Here is a 19471-nt window from a genome sequence, read left to right on the forward strand (position 1 = left end):
ACCACCACCATCCTTCACCACCTGTGGGAAAACCGTTTTACCTTCTCACACGTTCCGGCTCGTTCCTCCTGTCTCACTTCTAGCTGTTTTTGTTTTTTTTCCTGGCATCTACGCGAGCGCGCGTCAGTGACAAAATCCCCACAAAGCTTTTGAAGTTCGAGTCGAGGCTGAGAAAGTGGAGGAAAGCAAGGCGGCGCCCTCACAGAACCGGCGAAGTTGAAATTTGTTTCTTTTCTTTTCTGCTCAAGCCTGTCATGAAAGAGATCAGTCTTCAGGCTGTGGTTCACAAAGATTTCACCTTCTGAGCCCAAAAATAACAGCTTCAGAGACTCTTGACCCCCAACTACTGCCTGCGGAAGACCAAAATATCACAGATAAGCCAATAAAGGGTAACAGTTTCAAAAAGAAGCGACCGGTTTCCTTTCATTTATCCACTTATGAGTTTTACTGCCACAACAACTGGATTGTGTCACTTGTAACAGTAATGGCACAAACATGCAATCATTTTCTGCAATTTGGTTGATTTTTTTAATTTTTTTTTTTTTTTACTTTTTGGATCCCCAACTTTTGCTCTTGCTAAATTTTGGGTTTGTTTTGAAAATGTCTAATTCAAAGTTTTAATTTCTAATCTTCGCCACAAACGTCAGTCTAAATAAAATTTGCTTTTCCCCGTTCTGTTTGGAGTTAGGGAAACGGCCCGCTCCGCATCTTTTATCGTCGGCCACCAGAAAAAGGCAGGCAGTTGCATGATCACCTGCGTGTGCTTTCTTTGTCAGTCTGTTAGCCAAATATCTCGCGGCCCACTGGACGAATTTTAATGAAACTTTCATGAAGTAATCGCTGGCTGTATATTTACGAGTGACAGACTTTTGAATTTAACCCGATTCAAGTTAGCCATCGCAGCTGACGAACCTCGACGAAACGCGCTAATGGACTGCACGGGTTCAAAGCTTTGGCATCCGAGGCAGCAGGGGGCAGGCTTTTTTCGTCCAAGAATGCTGATTTCATCAACTCAAAATTGATTAAAGAACATGATTTTTACAACAAAGGAAACAATGGATTCAACTCTTTATCTCGAGCGAAAAGAAAACGTTGGTGCTCTGAAACAAAAAGGGACTAAAATATTTCAGAATGACGATCAACTAATAGGTTTTTGTTGGTGTTTAGGAGCTAAGAAGCTTCCACATCACCTCTTATGAGCAGAACAAACTTTCCAAATTAAAATCTGGTTAAATGAAAGAAAGCAGATGTAGAAATTGAGCCAAAAAATGTTGTTGTTTAAAAAAAAACACAAAAAAACCCCCTGTTCATTTTGAATTTCCCAGTGCATCTTTCTCAGCATCAGTTGTGAGCCTCACCTTTCACACGAGCAGGTATTATTAATAAAACGTGGCTTCTTTCAACAGAAACAAGCACAGCGGCTCAAATTTTCATTTGTTGAATTTTGTCACTGATGGCCTTCCGTACTCTCGCAAAAAAAAAAAAAAAAAAGCACCCACACGACAGACTTCACTGCAAAGTTCATCAGCGGCAAAACGTCGGAAACCTCGACGACAGAGAGCTGAAGCCAACGAGCAAGCGGCCATTATTCTGCGACATCTCCAGGAAAATACTTTTTTTTTTCTTTTTTAATTTAAGAACCAAACCGTCCACTTAACAGCAACGCTTAGAGTTATCTTCGCTTCTACAGAACATCTACGCCTTCGTACTTGTCAGACTAAAGAAAACCTTAGAATTAGCTTAAACTGTGGAGCACAAGAAACACCTTCCAGGAACTAAAAGGGGGTCGAGGTTAAATGTTACCGAAGTATGAAGAAAATTGAAAACAAAACAAAAAAAAAAGAAAACCTCGCTGATGGGCGGGAAAATTCCTCAAACATTCCTAAAGCTGTTACCGCTCCTTCATTCAGACTCGTTAAAGAGAAAAGTTTTACTCATCGAAGCTTATCATTAGTTAGCAATGACTGAACTTAAACACAGGTTTATTTTTTTAAACAGTTTTGTTATACACAAGTTATACATACAGTTCAAAAAGCACGGCAGGGTAACGCTCCAAACGGAGGCTTCCTGTTTCCTGTCCCCCGACTGTGCCGCTCCGGGAATTAGACGGAGCCGAGCAGCACAACGATGATTGTTTGCTTTGAGCCAGTTTTTTTTTTTTTTTTTCTCTTTTCTTCTTTTAGGACAAAACGAACTAAAAGAAAAGCAGAATTATTCAGTGCACAAAAAAAAAAAAAAAAACCACCCAACCCCACTTTCCACGTTTGAACTGTAGGAGCTCGTTCAGGTTTCAGGCGTCGGTTCGGAGGATTACCCCGCGGTGGACTCAGGTTTCCCCGCTACAGAGGGATACATGTCAGCTTGCGGAGACAAGGCCTCGAATAAACAAAAACAAAAACACGGGTTAACCCAAACAGGTACTGCCTATAACTTTAAAAAAAACAAAACAAAACAAATAATAGGAATAAAGAAGAAACTAAGACGATTGGGGAGCGTAAACACGACCCACGAAACGGCGGGATTCAACAAAAACGGGGACAACGAGAGCAAGAAACAAACAAACCGCAAAACGGCTAATAGTCGGGATTATCTGGGAACTCCTCAACTGTGTTTTTTTTTTTTCTTTTTGTTGTTGCGTTCGAACCGCAGCTGCCTGAAAGCGTCCCGTCACGATCCGCTCCCGCCCCCCAGCGCAGAACCGAGGCCTCGGGTGTCGCAGCCGACCGGGGCGGCTGATAGGCACGGAGTGGAGAGTTTTGGCTCGGAGCTTGCATGCTGGAGTCACGGCTCGGAAAGAGGGAGAGGAGGAGAAAGTAGGAGGAAGCGTGAGCTGTTTGGGATTCGATCGGACGTAGCAACCGCGTCTCTGCAGGAAGCTGAAGGAAACGTTTGTTAAACTCTGAATTTGTCTTAAATGGTTTTCTGTTACTTGGAGACTAAACAATTTCGGATTAAGTAAATGCACCTACATTCTGAGCACTTATCCTATTAATTTGGTGTTATGATCAGTTGCTAATGACTTCGAAGCGATCGTTTGGCTGGCTGACATCGCTGGGCGCCGCCCCAAAGATCGGCCGATAATGAGGAGTGACCCCAAACAGCACCACAGAAAGAAAAAGAGGAGAAAAAAAAAAAAAAGAAAATAAGAGGAGCGCCTATTTCTTCTTGCTGAACAGACTGAAGCGTTTCTCCTTGTCCTTCTCTCGTTTGCCGGGGCTCGACTCGGCGGCCGTCGTGGTCGCCGCCGCTGCCGCCGTTGCTGCCACGGAGGCCGGCAGCGTCTGAGCGCGGGCGGCGGGCGCGGGGGCCGGCGTGCTGTGGCCGCTGGGAGTCACCTCTGACTTCTCACCCGCCATGGCGGCGGAGATCTTGGAGATCCAGGTGTTCATCTCCTCCTGCAGGGGCGCGAGAAACACGCTCAGGTTTGATCTCCAGCTGTAACTATTTATTCTTACCTTCGCTGAGGTTAGGCGTGTGTGTGTGTGTGTGTGTGTGGACAAGATCACTCAAAAAGTTATGAATGGAAACATCAAACATGGAACAAGTGATTAGATTAAGACCATGAACCAATCTAAATTGAAGGTCAAAGGTCAAAGTGCTCTAACTCTGCAGCTGTATAACAGGGATGTTAAACTGCACAGCTGAGGGTGATCACCATTGATTTCAAGGTGACGGGTTTTAAAGGTCAAAGATGCATATTGTTTTTTGTTTTTTTTTTATAAATACTTACATCATCTTTGGCTTGGAAGAGATACTCGTTGCCGTCGGTGATCCTGTGAAGGGTAAAAACACGGCCGTGAGTTTTGACAGGAAGCGGAAACGTTTCTGTCATTAGACGCTTCAGGTCCCGTCGACCCACTCACTGCTCAGGATAGTTGTTGTTCAAATAGATATTTTCTTTTCTGTTTATAAAACTAAAATCCGTGTAAACATTTCTAATTCTAAAATACTTACACTGCACCACGACATGGTGAGAACGTCCACGTTAGCGACGCTAATTTACAGAGGAAGCCCTAAACTGGAGAGGCTGAGGATGCCTCTCCAGTTTATCCCTGTGAGGATGCAGCTTTCTGCACCGTTTCAGATAAAGAGTTCATTTAGGCTGCATTCCCACCTGACAGTCCGGTAGACTCGATTGTTGTTCGATCGGGGATCAAAATTGCAACCCTTGTTCCATTTTCAGCTGCTGCGGTTCGCATTCACACTGCACCGAGTCAATCGAGCCAAACCCTTTGAGCGACCTGTCCCCCCCCCTCGCCTGTGGTGGCGCCGCACCATGAACTACTGAAGGAAACGACACGAAAACCTCTGAAGAAGACACTGAGCGCAAACTTCCTTCTTCTGGAAAAGGACACAAAAATGGAATGGTGTCAAATTTTCACAGTTTTAGGTTCCACGTCTGACCTCGAGCCATTTCTCCCTCTCGTGCCAGAAGCGCTCGGTTGTTTTGGTTGTATTTACCCAGAAGGCCCTGTGTTGTAGTCCGCTTCCTGCTTCTGGAGCGGTCTCTGGTCTCTGCTTGCGTTCACATATGCATCCGAACCGAACTAAGACTTCGGTTTTTAGGCAGATCAGAGTTCGATTGCTCATTCACACCTCCCCAAATGAACCGGACTTTCTGGGCAAACGAACTAGAGTTCGATTAAAGCGAACTAAACAGGGCTGGGGGGAATGCACCCTAAAAACCATCTTAAAATAACCTGTTATAGCTGTAGATTTCTACTGGTGTGAACTTGTTGTTGTGTTGTTGGACACTTCTAGAGAAACTGATTCTGTTTGGCATTACCAAACGATTCAACGACTCCTGAACGTGTTTTTACTGATAAATAATACCGTTTTTCAGAAAGTCTGCGTTCCACAGACTCTAAAAAGAGGCATCTGAGGTGCGAGTATTAAGATTTGATGAAAATAGCTCAGAATGTTGGTTCACGAAGGGTATCACCCGATCCCGGACACCCACTTGAGCTTAAAGACGTGCTTCTTCTTCTTGTAATCCACAGCCACCTCGCATACGGCGTCCTTCAGGCTGACGGGGATCTCGCTGTGGTAGGGGATGCCCTGACCGGCGCTCTTCTGGTCCTTGTAGAAGCCCATCTCCTGGTGGTTGATCACGCAGTACACGTTGTGCCACGACCTGCAGGTGAACGCCAAGAGAGTCAGCTGTTCATCAGCCCGCCCTGCAGAGGGGCGGGTGATTTCTAACCGAAATCTGAACGGTTAAAAGTGCCGTTCATTGGCTACCTGTTGGACGCCTTCTTGTTGTGGCCCTCCCACTCGTGCTTGCGGTGCAGGAAGCCCTCCATCTGAGGCACCGGGGCGTCCTGTTGGGTTTTAGCCGGCAGGGTCGCCGCCTGGCTGGGCTTGCCCTTCCGCGACGCCCCGGGAGACCCCGACGGACTGGGCCCCGACACGCCGTTCACCACGTCGGCGCCGTCGACGGCCTCCTGCGAGCAGAGGAGAGCAGAGTCAGAGCACCGAGGGCGGGCGACGTTCGTTTCAGACGCACGGAAGCTTCGAATCAGTTCAGCTGCAGCATGCAGAGTGGAGAAACATTCCAGGCTGGGAGCAAAAATCAACCTCTGAACTTAACCAGAACTGGCTCCTCTTAATCTAAACCACCTGAAAACCCTCTACAACCAAACCGGAACGAGAAAACCCATTAACTCTGTCTGCTCTGATAAACACATTTTCCAATTTAATCACAAGATTTACTGTGAACAAACCCCAAAGAAACTGACAAAAGGCTTGATTATTTCTGTATTTAGGATGCAGTCCACCCTGTAAATTCTAAAATGTCTTAATCAAGTCATCAACATTGTGAAGTTAATGTTAAAGAGAGTTTAAAGCATAGTGTCACCCAAACTCCTATGTGAACAGTAGCCTATAAGAGATAAAATAAAATATTTATTAAATGAGTTAAAACTATGAACCTAAACGCTACATTAGGAAACTTTATTCTACAGATTTCCTTTGCTAAAGTCTTTCAACTTCTCAAAAATCTTCCTAACAGCTCCACCGTCTGACCAGGTGTAAAGAATTATTACTGCTGGATGTTTTGGCTTCAATTTCATCTTCCAGGGGGTGGAGCTTAAACGAGAAAAATAGGCCACACCCATTTTAATGTCATTTTTTTTTATTTTTAAAGATTAGCCTAAAAAAAAAAATATATATATATATTTTTTTTTTTTTTTACCAATATATACCAAACCTAGATGATAATTTCTGTAGACTTAAAACTCAAAACGGACTGTTGGATTTTCAAAAAATGTTGCGGCTGGAAAAGGAAAACTTCCGAAAAACTTTCTGTGTTTTTGTCCATAAACAGCCGAGACACAGAATTCCACTTTTAAAATGTCTCTGAAACCCAAACATTTTCAGCTTATTGACATTTTTGAATTACACCTGCTACACGTTTAATATAATCTTTGACAAATTTCAAGCGTACGGCACATGACTGCCTGTGATTGGCTAGTAGACTTTAAGGGGTGTGGCCTATTTGATTTTAAAATGATGAGCTCCGTTCTCTTTGTATGATTTCTGTTACTGAAGTGGCCATTTAAAAAAAACTGAGCTAATCTTATCTAACGAGATGTACCCACAAACAGCAGCGACGTCACGGTGAGCTCAGAAAACACGTTTATGAATTTATACTTTATTTTAGAATAATAAAAGGGGAAATAAAAGTCACTCCAAACCTCTAAACTGACAAATAACTTCCATAAACACTCATGAACTTCAATCCCGTCCATCAAACTAGCATCATATCCTGAATTCCAGCCTGTTTAAAGCAGATTTAAGCGTTTTTATTTGTTTTGTTTTTGTAGTATCGTATTCTTTTCGCACTGATTAGAAGAACATTCGTCCTCTCCATTAGCGTCACACGTCATGCACAGATTTTTACAACATGCATAATCACAGGAGCACTTCAAAAACACACCACGCGACGGACAGAGCGTGAAGAGAGGCGAAGCCAGCAGAGCGAAGAACCAAACCCAATCTCAAACAATCAGCCGTCAAATTGCTTGGAAGTCATTATTGGTGAGAGGGGGAGACCGCCATTGGATTTCACATTTCACACCACTCCAAACGGATGCTTGTTACCCGCTCACAGAGCTCCTCCCGGGGGAATGGAGGACGATGCGTTTGAGAACCCGACCAGACACCGGAGTTATCCCGGGAGCTTTTGCTTCAACCAATCGCTGACGTTTATCTGGGAGGGTCGATGGCGCCACTAATCCTCCACCAAACCCTGAGCTTCGGACCTTTGGCCTTTTTTTTTTTTCCCCACCACATGGATCTTTGTTTACTGATTCAGAGTTTCTCTAAAAGTCTGGACCAAACTGTAGAAACTTTAACTTGAAGCTAATCAGTCAAACATTATAAAGAACCAAGTTGGAATTAAGTCACTTAAGAAGCGAAGAGGCTGCTGATCTGAGGTCAGAATGCATCTGTAGCTTCACATTTAAACTTTTAGTGCTGAGTGTTTTTCTTTTTTTAGTTTAGTTCATTAAAATATTACTTTTTATTTTGACATATTTTACCATTTAAAGTATGTAGCAATTATTAGAAGCAATGATCTTTTGTCTGCTACGTCTTCATTGTACAGTAAAGCAGGACAGATGTTGGACACCAAACAGAGCAGATGTGTGTCGGTGTTGTCAGCTGTCAACACATCAGACATCGGCCTGGATTTTTAGTTTTTCATTTTCACCAAAATCTGAGGGTCAAAAGCAGAGGTGTAAGAATTACAAAACACATTTGCATGCAAATATGACTTTTGATTTTTCCATCTGCTCTGAAGGGTTTCCTTTAAATGGATTTCTTGGTTTGTTTTTATTTGTTTACTCTCAGTTAATGATAAGGATGCGGAATATATCGTCTGTTAGTTGGAGACGTATTGGGTCTCGACCGTAAACAAAACCAGTCATAAACCTTTCTAATTGCAAAGTTATTACATGATAAAAACTGCCGGGTTAAATCTGTCGCCTCATAGGTTGGGTTGGTTTGACCACATGGTTGGGTGTCCGCCATTTTCGGTCAGTAAAACAAACAGGATGTTCAAATTTCATTTGTTTTTCAACCTATTCTATTGTACTAGTTGGCTTCATGGCTGTCTTTTGAATTTATTTTATGGACGGTTTTCCCGTTTGCTTTCAACCTCCTTGCGAAACACTTTGGTCAACACTGTTGTTTTTTAAATGTGCCACATAAATAAAATTGACATTAACATGATTAAATGAAATAAGTAAAGCTAAGATAGTTAAAAATTAAATGTTTACTCTGGTTGGCTTTGGTAACAACTTTAGTTTGCATTAAACGGTAAGTTTCCTAAAATAACACTGACTGGTGCTAGCTAGCTGAAGCTAATAGCTGTTAGTGCTAGCTAGCACTAACAGCTATTAGCTTCAGCTAGCTAGCACCAATGCAAGTTGTAATTAACTAATTATGCAAATTTGAGGCTGTTCTTTTTAACTCGACTTTTTAGTGGCTCTGATTTAACAATTTAGTAATTTAAACCTAATTTTAGGGTAGAAAACTTAACCCTGCAGGCTATGCTAGGTCAAACCGATAACCTAACCCTGCTGAGTTAAAACTACCCCGATCAAACGGTTAGGTTGGTTTTAATTCAGCAGTTTTAGTGTGTAGGAGAAAAGAAGTTTGTCTCAGTTTTACTCCTCATACATAGGTATATGTTAGAATGAAACTTTTAAAATGGTAGAAAAGATTTAAAGAAAAAAACAAACAAACTAGCACAAATGTAATTAGATAAAGATATAATCTGTTGCACGACCCGGCTCAGATGGAAAACAAACCGGAGGCCCCCCGGGGTTAAAAACTGCTGAGGAAGATGAGATGAAGAAATGAAACAGTGACAGAACTGAAACGCTGCTGATGGACGCAGCGAACACAAACAGAACTAAACATGGATAAAGAAAAAATAAACAATACAGAGACAAACCAGGATGGGTCCCAGTGGATGCTGATTCTGACTGGGTTTATTTGGGAATGTGTGTTAGTCAGGGGTGGACATGCATGGAGACAAATGAAGAGATTATTACAGTAAACCAAGGAAACAAACACGAAACTGTGCTGCGGCGACACAAAACCACAACCGAGTACAGTAAGAAGCGAAACACACACTCGCACTGCGGGACATGTGGCTCTGAGGGGATTGAAATGGGCCGATTTTAAAAACTAAAGCTCAACAATGATGGCTGGGTGTAAAAATATAACTGCATGTGCGCAAACTTCAATTCTATGTAATGAGTTAAAACTCGACGACGATGTAAATTAGTAATATTTCGAGTCTTCTTGTCGGCAAGAACCACTGCTCTAGTCAAGGTTGTCGTTTTTTTTTTTTTTTTTATAACAGTGGAATGGCAGATTTGGCTCGACTCCCAGTGGATTTGCATACCCTACGGTTGAGCATGAGACAACTATTTTGCTGATTTTTTTAACGGCAACACCTCCCGCTTTTAACAGCAACCACACGCGTATCGCGATAAACTAACAGAGGACGCTGGTCGCACGACACGAGGACTCAACAGAAATCGCATGATTCGGAGCCGCGTGTGCTCCTGGAAGACACGGTTCTTCCCAAATTCAATTTAACCTTAAAGAAAAATCCCATTTGAATGACTTCGTCGCGCTCTAAAATTGTAAACAATGACGCATTTTGAAGCGTATTAGTGAAATCATGACATGGAACGTGATGGTAGGTATGAAGATGGGGAACGTTTGTGCTGTCAGATGGAAAAGCATCTGGATTATTTTGCTCTAAAATATTCAGCTAAATTCTAAAAGAACAAAAGATGCAAAATAATTTTTTTGAAAAACCGTCATTTTTTTCTTACTTGATAAAATAATACTTCAAACAAAGGGGTAAATGAATAAATTAAAGGCACCTCATAGATTTTATTTAAGACAAGAAAATAAGACATTCTTTATCTGACATGATTACCATTCAGAACGTTTTAATGATTATTATTAGACTAATTATGTGTCGTTTTTTAGTTTTTTTCCCCCCCATATATCTCGATACGCCGATGATGCCACGATTTACATTAAAGTGTGACTCTTTTAAAAAAAGTGCTTTTAACAGATCTGAATTCGGTGTTTGCGGCTTTGAGACCTGATTTTGGTTTCACGTGTTCATATTCCACAGGGTGAGTTTGTAAATGATGACATAAACAAGGAGAAGCATTAAAAGCTGAGGGGAGATGACGACAGGCGGGTCGAGCTGAGAGAGACAAAAAAAAAAAAAAAAAAGAAGGGGAAAGGAAAGAATGAGGTGGAGACATGGAATAAAAAAAACGAAATTTTTACGAAGTGTCTTTTTGAATATATGTGGTCCCAACAATCACACACACAAAACAAGTTCTGCTTTCATTTTCTGCTTGTACAGATAATTGTTTCAGACCACCTTTGACATTTCTTAGGCGGTTCTCAAAGTCTACTTCTGGATTCTGTCAGTAAACAAATTAAAAAACAGGAATGTCAGATAAGTGTAGGGATATGGATCTTAAAACTGTCTGATTAAATGACGCCCGAAGACAAAGTGTCAAATAAAAAAAACAAGACCTAACTGTGTCCTGCAGCTTTATAGGTTACATTTCAGAAACTGAAATACAGAACACAAGTTTCTGACTGGTGGAGCATTTAGAACAAGTTTCATATGATCAAAATCAAATAAAAAAACACCATAAAGGAATGCATCTCGAGAGGACAAAATGACGCGATTTTCGCCAATTTCGTGACTTCCCGTGGAGCGTAAAGCAGCCTTTAAAAGAAGGATTCAGGGAAAAAGATCAGCTTTAAGACTGTGACCCACTGCTTCCTGTTGACTTTCAGTTTAAAAGCCTTTCGATTAAACAACAAAAAAAAGTGACATTTCCAAGTTCAATTTGTTACATTTCTGAAAGTAGTGGAGGAGACAAAGACAGGATGTTTTCAGTGTCGATACAAGGAGGAAGAAACGTTTTTCTGTAGATTCGCGACCGCCACGTTGTGTATTCATGTCATGTTTTGAGTACCGACATCGGTGTCAGGGATCAGCGGCGGCCCTGCGGCTCTGCAGGGTGCTGCTGTATTTCTGGTAGGCAAGTGAGCGGTAACTAACCCTGGGAGACTCCTGCTCGGATGGCAGCCCGTTCTGGGACACCGGCTCGCCCTCTCTGGGGAAAGGAAAGAAAGAAGAAGCAAAACAAAACAAGTACAGACGTCAGATTCGTGCTTCACCATTGTTCTGTCAAAATAATCCCTGTAGGGGAACGATTACGCTTTTACAACTTCTTATGACAAATTTGTTTCGCTTTAGCAGAGAGTCGTCAGGTTACTGGTTGGCTGAAACGTTTTTAGGTGAAACGAAAGTGGAACATGCTGCTGATTTAGGCCTCTGGAACAAGAAGTTGCACATCCAAACGGTGAAGGATAAAAGAAGACGGAGAAAAAGGACGAAAGGACTGAGGGACCTCAGTTCTTCCATCTGATGGAAGTTGGATGAAACGTGACATGAGCGTTCACACTGAGGTTGCTTCCAAAAACATCAGATCTATTTATCTATTTGATTCAGGACCACAAACTGAAACCACCTGAGTCAGATCTGAAAACATCAGATCTGTCACGTTCTATGAAAACATCTGTATGTGTCGTATACGGGGGAAAAAAATAACAAAATTATCGCAATTGGGTCGCATTTCCCTGCAGCGTGAATTTCTTTCTTAAGCTCCCTGAGTTGAACTGTTGTTTAATTTTCCAGCTTGATTACTCGTGAACCACCCAGGTAACCGGATGCCCCCGACCATGACACTTCCTCACCTGTGCTGAGCCGCAGCGTCGGCAGCCTCCGCTGGTTGCCTCTTCCTCTCTTCCTCCTCTTGCCTTCTTCTCACTTCCAGTAACTCCATCTGCACACAGAAAACACAGTTTCAGCGCTCCGTCCGCCTGTCCTGCCAGCCGAGGTGCGCTCCCGCTCCGTCCACCTCCCCCCCGCCCGCCCTTACCGTGGTCAGCCTCTCCAGCGCCGAGAAGCGCTCCTCCCAGGTGGCGGCCGACTTCTCGAAGGACTCGTGGCGCTTGATGAGCTTCTCCACCTCGTCCACGCTCTGCCCGATCTCCCTGCTGGACAGGTACGGCTCCTGGCCCAGCAGCCACGCCTCGGCCACGCCGGCGTCCCGCGAGAACTGGTGCACCTCCAGGACTGCGAACACATTTCCCCACCCGCCCCGCGTCAGACCAGATCCCCCATTGCCCCGAGAAGCACCAAAAAACCAGAGCGGACGCCTCACCCAGTCGGAGCCACTCCCATCTGTCCTCCCACTTGTCGATCATCTCTTTCCTCTTGTCCGTCAACTGTAACAACTTTTCTTTGATCTGCGGGGGAGAAAGGCTTAAGTCACAAACGGTGTCGTGTAAACATTCGGAGGAAAACATTACCAGCAACTCGGCTTCAACAGAAGCGGCTCCGGTGCTGGTTCAGGACCGGGTCTGCAGCCCGTATCACGACAGCTGAATCACGGGGAATTCGTCGCCCAGTCATAGAAGAATCCCCCCCAGTCTTATATACATACACCTCTGGTCCCACCTGCTTAAACTCAGGGTTTTCCATGTTTTTTTTTGCTCTATAAGGCCTTTCTGCCTTCCCGACCCTCGTCTCTTATAATGGAAAATTTGAACGATGTTCTTTTTAAATGTAAAATGTATAACAATAATTTTGATTCTTGCCTGCACAAGTGCATCAATAAAAGACTTAATCAAGTTATTTTTCTTCTTCCTGTTTTTGTATCAAAGTTTGAAATGCTTTTGATCTTCGTGCTATGTGGGAACTGAGGAAGGCTCTGGTCCTCCCATCCTCCCTTCTGCACCTGGCCTGGACTGATTTGCTCTCACTCCCAGTTGTTATCAGATCTTCTTCGTGAGAAACGAAGCTGCTCAGTAACTATGTAAAAGTGTGGCTTAAAATGATGTAATGAACCCTCCCTATAAAAGTGTATGATGTTTTTCTTTCGGGGCTCTTCTCCTGACTGAGTTCAGTGAGCGGGGTCTCCGAATGCCCTTTTTGCCTTCGGAATCAAATTCCTTTTCAAAGACAAAGATCGATCTTTCTCCTGATTCTCTGAAACAGACATCTCACTACTTGTTGATTATTTTTTGCTGTTACACTCTCTATACCAGGGGTGTCCAATCCTTGTCCTCAAGTGACACAATCCTGCATGTTTGACTTGTTTCCCTGCTCCAATGCCCCCTTTCCACCTTTATTTCAGAAGTCTCGCTCTACTCAACTCTACTCTGGCTCTGCTCTGTAAAAAAATGCATCGTGTTTCCCCTGGCCAGTTTGGTCGGTAGCAGAGGAACACCTCCTTTTGTTGCTGGGGGCGGGGCTGCGCTATGGACAATGTTGGCCCTGTGTTGTTGCTGTTTTTTAAACTTATGGGGATTCTCCTGAGACTTCAGGAAGAGAGGCGCAGTGGAAGAAATGCTCTGGATGCCGCGATTGTTGCGTAGAGTAGGACAGCTGTTATCCATCTGAGATTTCAGGCTTTACAGCGCCTTCAGCTGGGGGACAGACGGCATAAACGTTGCAGGGTAAGCTAACGCTGGTGTTTATATTCCTACCTTCGCTCTTTATGCTTGTATCTGGTCACACCCACGACCAATGAGTGAACAGGAGCTAAGCTTGCGCCGCCCACGAAGCAGGGCTGGCCCAGCTGGCCCTACTCCGAAGCAGGGACTGGCCTCGAAAAAGTGCCGGTGGAAACGTGCGCAAAGCGAGCCGAGTAGAGTGGAGCCGGGACTTTTAGAGCTGGTAGAAAAGGGGCACAACACGCCTGATTCAGTGGTTAAATCAGCTCTTCATGTTCTGCAGAAGCCTGTTAATCACCCATTGATTCAAATCAGGTGTGTTGGAGCAGAGAAACAAGTAAAACATGCAGGATAGTGGCCCTCCAGGACCAGGGTTGCCCACTCCTGTTCTATACGATGCTGGAATCCTTATGTTCTTGTCAGTCCCAGGAGAAACGTCCGTTTTAGGAAGCTTTGCTGAAGGCCTCAGACTTTAAAATTGCATCTTTATGCCAATTTTAACATCTCCTCCAGTAAATATTGGTGCAGGAAGAACTGATGCTTAAAAACCTTGAAGATGTTTGGAAAAAAAAAAAGCCAAAGGAAAAATCTGGTTTGGGAAAGCAACAAAACCAGTTCGTAATCCTGAAAATCCACTTAGAGGTGAAACGCCTTAAAGAACCAATTACGGTCCGACTCTGAACGTTAGAAATACACACGGAACATCGACTTATTCTGTTTGTAATTTAAGAATTAAAAGATTTATTTTCTGTGTGTGTGTGGGAGTTTGTTTCGGTCCAGTCAACCATCTGTAACTTCCAACTTTAACGACACGACTCTACAGCTGTCTCGATTCCCCGATTCCCCCACCTCCTCCGAAGCGTAGTGTTTCCGGGCCAGCAGGGCTTTCCCCAGCTCGATGCAGGCCGTGAAGCTGTCGTTGCGAGCGTCGATCTCCGCCTTGATGCCCTGGTGGTTGTTCATCAGCAGCTCCACCGACGACACGTCTCTGGAAAAAGGTACAAAACAAAAACAGACAAACAAACAAACAATCAGAATCAACGACGCATCAGCAAGAAGAACAGCTGAGCTCTGTCAATACACTTACGGACCTTTTTGGTCAAATCTTGAAAATAACATTAAAGGCATGATATTACAAGCTCTAACGTGATCTGTTAGTGCTCAGAGGATGTGTTGGGGATTACTCTCAGCTAATACCATCGAAGATTTTACCTTAATATCTGGAAATTTGAGTTCTAGCCATTTGTTTATGTTTGATAAGGACAACCACCAGGGAGTAGCTTTTAATGAAACTCTTAGAAAGTAATCCTTTGTGGCACATCAACTGATTACCTTTAAAATCCAAGGTTGCTGCCGTACATAAATGATCCTAACAAGCAGAAAAGTGGCTGTAACTCGGTCAGTTTTACACATGCTGAGCTGAAATTTAGTGTCGTAGTAGATGAGTCATTTCTAACACATACTCTGAACGCTAACAGATCGCAAGAGATTTCATAAATATCGCAGGCGAGTTGGTGGGTGACACGCACTCCTTCGAGGAATGAAGCTAAGAAACCAAACCAAAGCATGAAGCCGAAGCAACGCGGCTCAACGTGTCCGAGAAACGGTTACACGAAAGGGGGTGACGCTTCTCGTGCACACGAGTGGGATTCCGGGTCCTCCGAGCCTGCTACCTGGGCTTCTCCTGGGCCTCGATCAGCCGGATCACGTCCTCCATCCACAGCATCAGGTCGCGCACCATGCTGAAGAAGCGGAACTTGTCTCCGGTGTCGGCCAGCTTCGCCCGCCGACCCTCCGCCGCCTCCAGCAGGTTCTTCCAGGCCTCCAGGACCTGCGGACAGGGGGGTGGAGGGGTGGTTCAAGACGAGACAGAAGACAGAAGGCTGAGTGAGCGCAGCGCCTGTGGCTGATGTCAGCAGCCGGGCGATGCCTCTGAGGCGCAGAAGGCTGTTCGCGGAGAACGAAACGACGGTTTCTCGGTGAAACGCTTCGTTACCGTGCAGCAGCAGCAGCAGCGGATGATAAACAGCTCAGGGGAGAGAAACCAACGGGACTGAAGCAAATTAAAGACACATTCATTCGTGCAGACCGCAGAAGCCTTAACAGCAGCAGCTGAAGAAAACTAGACTGACACTTCTTTGATACTGTTTTACCTTCATCGTCAAAGATTCGTTTGTTAAGTGAGTTCTGCTCAAGCCTGAACATTTTAATCAACATCAGGATGTATTAAGAAGCCGTTTAGCGGGAAAAAACTAACCGTGGTTTCGTTTGTGCAGCTCTGCAGGTCAGTTTTTTGGCCATTTTAACTGCCGACCGTTTGCTTAAACGGCAATCGGAGGAATTCTACGTGCAACTCTACAATTAAAGGGCCGCGTGTGTGTGTGTGTGTGTGTGTGTGTGTGGGGACGGAGGGGTCGGGGTCGAGCTATTCTGAGAGATTAAGTCAGCATCAGAAGCATTATTAAGGGTTGCCAACATCCAGGAACACTGAAACGCCCGTTTTACTTTTTCGCCCATCGTTCTTCTGCCTCGCTACAATTTGGGATTCGCTACCTCTTCTGCGGCTCTGGAAAAAACCCGGAGGAAGAAATCCCCAGGAACGGCGCGCTGTGACTTAGCAACGCAAAAGAAAACATCTGTCCCCAAAAAAGTGACCTTCCATTGACATCGGTGGGATTTTCGGGAAACGAGCGAGAAAAAAAACGCAGCCCTCTTTGGAGCTCTGCAGCTCGGACAGACTTCCCAGCAGAAACATCATTTAAAGTTTAAACGGGTCACAGAAAGTTGGACTGTATATGCCTGAACTACCATTTTGGTATCTTTATTGGTTTTTACACAATTTAGGTTAAAGTTTTATGATTTTTGGAGATTTTACAACACAGATAAACGCTGGAGCTGCCTAAACTCTTGAAAAACTCTTCTTACTTCAACAATCCTCTTAAATAGCTTATATTAAATGTCCATACAAGTATTTTCGTCTTGTTTTACCTGGTGTGTCTCTCTCTGTTATATGACTTACGGCTTTCTCCTAAATCCCTCCAGAGTGCAGAGTGCTAACACCCAAACTCTCACGGACTTATGATTGGATTGGAGCTCAAAACTTTCCCTTCAGAACGGAAAGGGAAGCTTTAACTTGTCATGTCTCCAAAATGAAACAGAAACAGAAACAGTCCCGTAAAACGGCCCGGCGCTTCTGGCAGTGCACAGTTTTCCCGCACAGCCACTGTTTCTTTGAGGCTTACTTTCTACTCTGCTCCCGTCCGCCTGTCCTGCTCGCGTACGTTCGCTGCCAGGGAGCGACAGACGCGGGCGTGTGGTTACCACGGTGACCCCAAGGAGCCTCTGGCAGCCACTTCAACATTTCTTTTGGTGTAGCTTTCATTAAAAGTGTTATTATTTCTGCACCACTTCTCCAAAGAAATGTCAGAATTTTGTCCGATTTGCTCAACAGGAAGTCCCAAAACACCGAAGAAAGATGCTGGATGTTGGATTTTTTTTAGGCAGTAACTGAACTCACACTCTTCAATATTTCTTTAGGAATTTTCTAGCTCATTAAGATAGATTTATTTTTATATAAAAGAGAAAGGTAAAAATGTTTCACTTAATCAGCAACAATAAAATAATATTTCTTCTTTTGACCTAAAACTCTGTTTGATTCTGCAGAAATGTTGCTCGTTTCCTCTACTTTAATGTATGAAAGGTTTGTCATAACGAAGATGGCCGCAGAGCCATCTAACTCTGAAAGTGTTTAGAATCGATTGCAGGCAGCACGACTTTTAGAAACATTTATCGTTCGTCAGCTAACCCTGGCATCTGGGAGGTCCGACGCGTGCAATAATCCACCCAGAAAGCAATCCGAGTCGGGTAAAAAAAAAAAGAACGTTCCACCAGTTCCGCAGCTAACGGTGTGTGCCAGAGCCGCCTTGGGCAGGACTAAAATGTCACTGAAAGTCCATTTTAGTCGAAAACAGAAACTCAGCCAAATAAAAACGAAGCCTGATGCACAGCCGGCAGTTTGTGGCGGGGGAAACAAGAGGCTCACCTCTCCCTTTCTCTTCTGGACGGACAGGGAGGATATGCAGGGGAAACGGGACATACGGGGAATGGTCAAAACACATCAACGACACTCATCAACAGTGCAGAGGTTTTCCCAACATGTCCGGCTGCCGGACGCCGCCGCAGCTTTGCCGATTTCGCGACCCACCCCCCAAAAAAAAAAAAAATACAGGAAAAACCGACAGCGATGTTTTTGAGACGGTTCCAATCAGCGAATCCTCGCCCGGACGTGTTTCGCGTGGTGTTTTTTTATCTCCTGTTTTCCATTTGTTCTGCTCGAACTGACTGCAGATCACCGGTGGAGAAGCACACAGATTTGGGCTTTCTGGTTTCTACCTGCCACAGAAAGATCAAAATCCTACGAGCCACGCTTAAAGAAGACGCGGTTTAGTTCGGGCTCGGGTGAAGTCTGAATTATAACGCCAGTGCTACGAATCAAATCAAACTTTGAGACATTCCCTCAGCTCTTTAGCAATAACACCCGTACAAATAAGCCCTTTTCTTCCAGCCCAGGGACAAAAATCAGATGAATCAGATTAAATCTTCAAGGCTTGAAACTTTTCGTTTAGTTGGTGGATGAGCATAATGTTCATTTTTACCTGGAATACAAAAAAGGGAGACAGATAAATGGTAATTTATCATAGCAAAAAATAAAAAATAAGCATTGAAAGTCTAAATTTTTTAGTTTTAAAAGAAAAAAGAAGCTGATATGGCGACTGTTTATCCGGAATGATAACTGAGGAAACGTGTTGCTTCCAGTATTTTGACCATGCCCTGTACGACTGCAGAACGGGTTCTCGACAAAAAAACCCGTCAGCGCAGCGGCCGTGCAAGCATGCGCGAGAAAAAGAGCCGCTTTATGGCGTCGATGCTGCGTCCCCGTTAAGAAAACTTGAACGCAGGAGTCCCCGCTGCGCTGTCGCGGCCGGGACAGGAAGTGAAAGTCGGGATTGTGCGTGAGGGCTTTTAACGGAGCTCACCTCGCCTTCTCTCTTCTGAATGTCGTCGGCTTTGTCTCCTGCGTAGGCCGACTGCAGGCGGACGGCGTCCTCTTGAAGCTGGCGCACCTGCCGCGGAACAAGTAAAAGGTCGGAGCGTTAAGAGGTGAAAAGGGGACGGAAACCGAAACAGACTGTTTTACAACGTGCTCAATGTGAGAGAGGACGAAGCCTTTCTTCTCGCTTCCTTTTTTAGGTGTCCAGCAAGGATCCCCTCTTAACTCCCTGTTTTTTATTTTGTTCAGTAATATTTTACAAGATTTATGCTGTAAATGGTGATATCCACAAAGCCGATGTTGTTCTTCAGGGATGTGTTCCAAGCCCACACTTTTATTTATTTATTTATTTAAAACAATAATCCCTGTCAAAACGTTTAAAATGCTGCTGTTCCCTTTTACGTAGATAATACTGTGATGTACTCCAGTGCATCCACACAGCCTGAGGTGTTCCTCAAGAAACAATTCTGAGCCCCACTCTTTTTTATAATCCATTTTATTTTAATAGGCACCTTTGTTCTGAAGGAGGTTTAAAATGAAAATGTTCTCTGTTATGCTGATGATACTGTCATGCACTCTTTACAGTTAGAGGCAGCGGTGGAAATTAAAAATTTTGTCCACCAGCCACTCAAATATTTTACCAGCCACTATTTTTTGTTGTGACAAAAAGTTATTTCATATGATGATGATGATGATGATGGAGGTGGGTGGAAGCAGTTGTGGTGCCCTACAAGCTGAGCTACACCTCTTTCTGGACACTGCATGGAAATAACTAGATTTTTCTTATTTTATTTTAAACCATTAAAAGATCCATATCTGGACATAAAAAATTCAGACAAG

The 19471-nt window shown here is 44.0% G+C and overlaps 1 protein-coding gene across 2 annotated transcripts in view; it reads right to left on the reverse strand.

Annotated features, from left to right (window-relative positions):
• Nucleotides 1-469: 469 nt before the first annotated feature.
• LOC108247402 (spectrin beta chain, non-erythrocytic 1) overlaps nt 470-19471 on the reverse strand; it is a 139740-nt gene continuing 120738 nt past the window's right edge. Inside the window, exons 33-43 of one of the 2 annotated variants that reach the window (XM_017435499.3) lie at nt 18618-18704; nt 15255-15412; nt 14431-14569; nt 12288-12372; nt 12003-12199; nt 11818-11906; nt 11120-11174; nt 5242-5444; nt 4961-5134; nt 3731-3773; nt 470-3395 (exon numbers count right to left, since the gene is read on the reverse strand). In XM_017435499.3, coding sequence (XP_017290988.1) covers nt 3156-3395; nt 3731-3773; nt 4961-5134; nt 5242-5444; nt 11120-11174; nt 11818-11906; nt 12003-12199; nt 12288-12372; nt 14431-14569; nt 15255-15412; nt 18618-18704 — 1470 coding nt within the window. In that variant the 3' untranslated portion in view covers nt 470-3155. The remainder of the gene's footprint in view (nt 3396-3730; nt 3774-4960; nt 5135-5241; nt 5445-11119; nt 11175-11817; nt 11907-12002; nt 12200-12287; nt 12373-14430; nt 14570-15254; nt 15413-18617; nt 18705-19471) is intronic. The other variant, XM_017435500.2, reaches the window with a different exon arrangement.

This window comes from Kryptolebias marmoratus, linkage group LG22 (genome assembly GCF_001649575.2).
Source record: "Kryptolebias marmoratus isolate JLee-2015 linkage group LG22, ASM164957v2, whole genome shotgun sequence".
Classification (NCBI taxonomy): domain Eukaryota; kingdom Metazoa; phylum Chordata; class Actinopteri; order Cyprinodontiformes; family Rivulidae; genus Kryptolebias; species Kryptolebias marmoratus.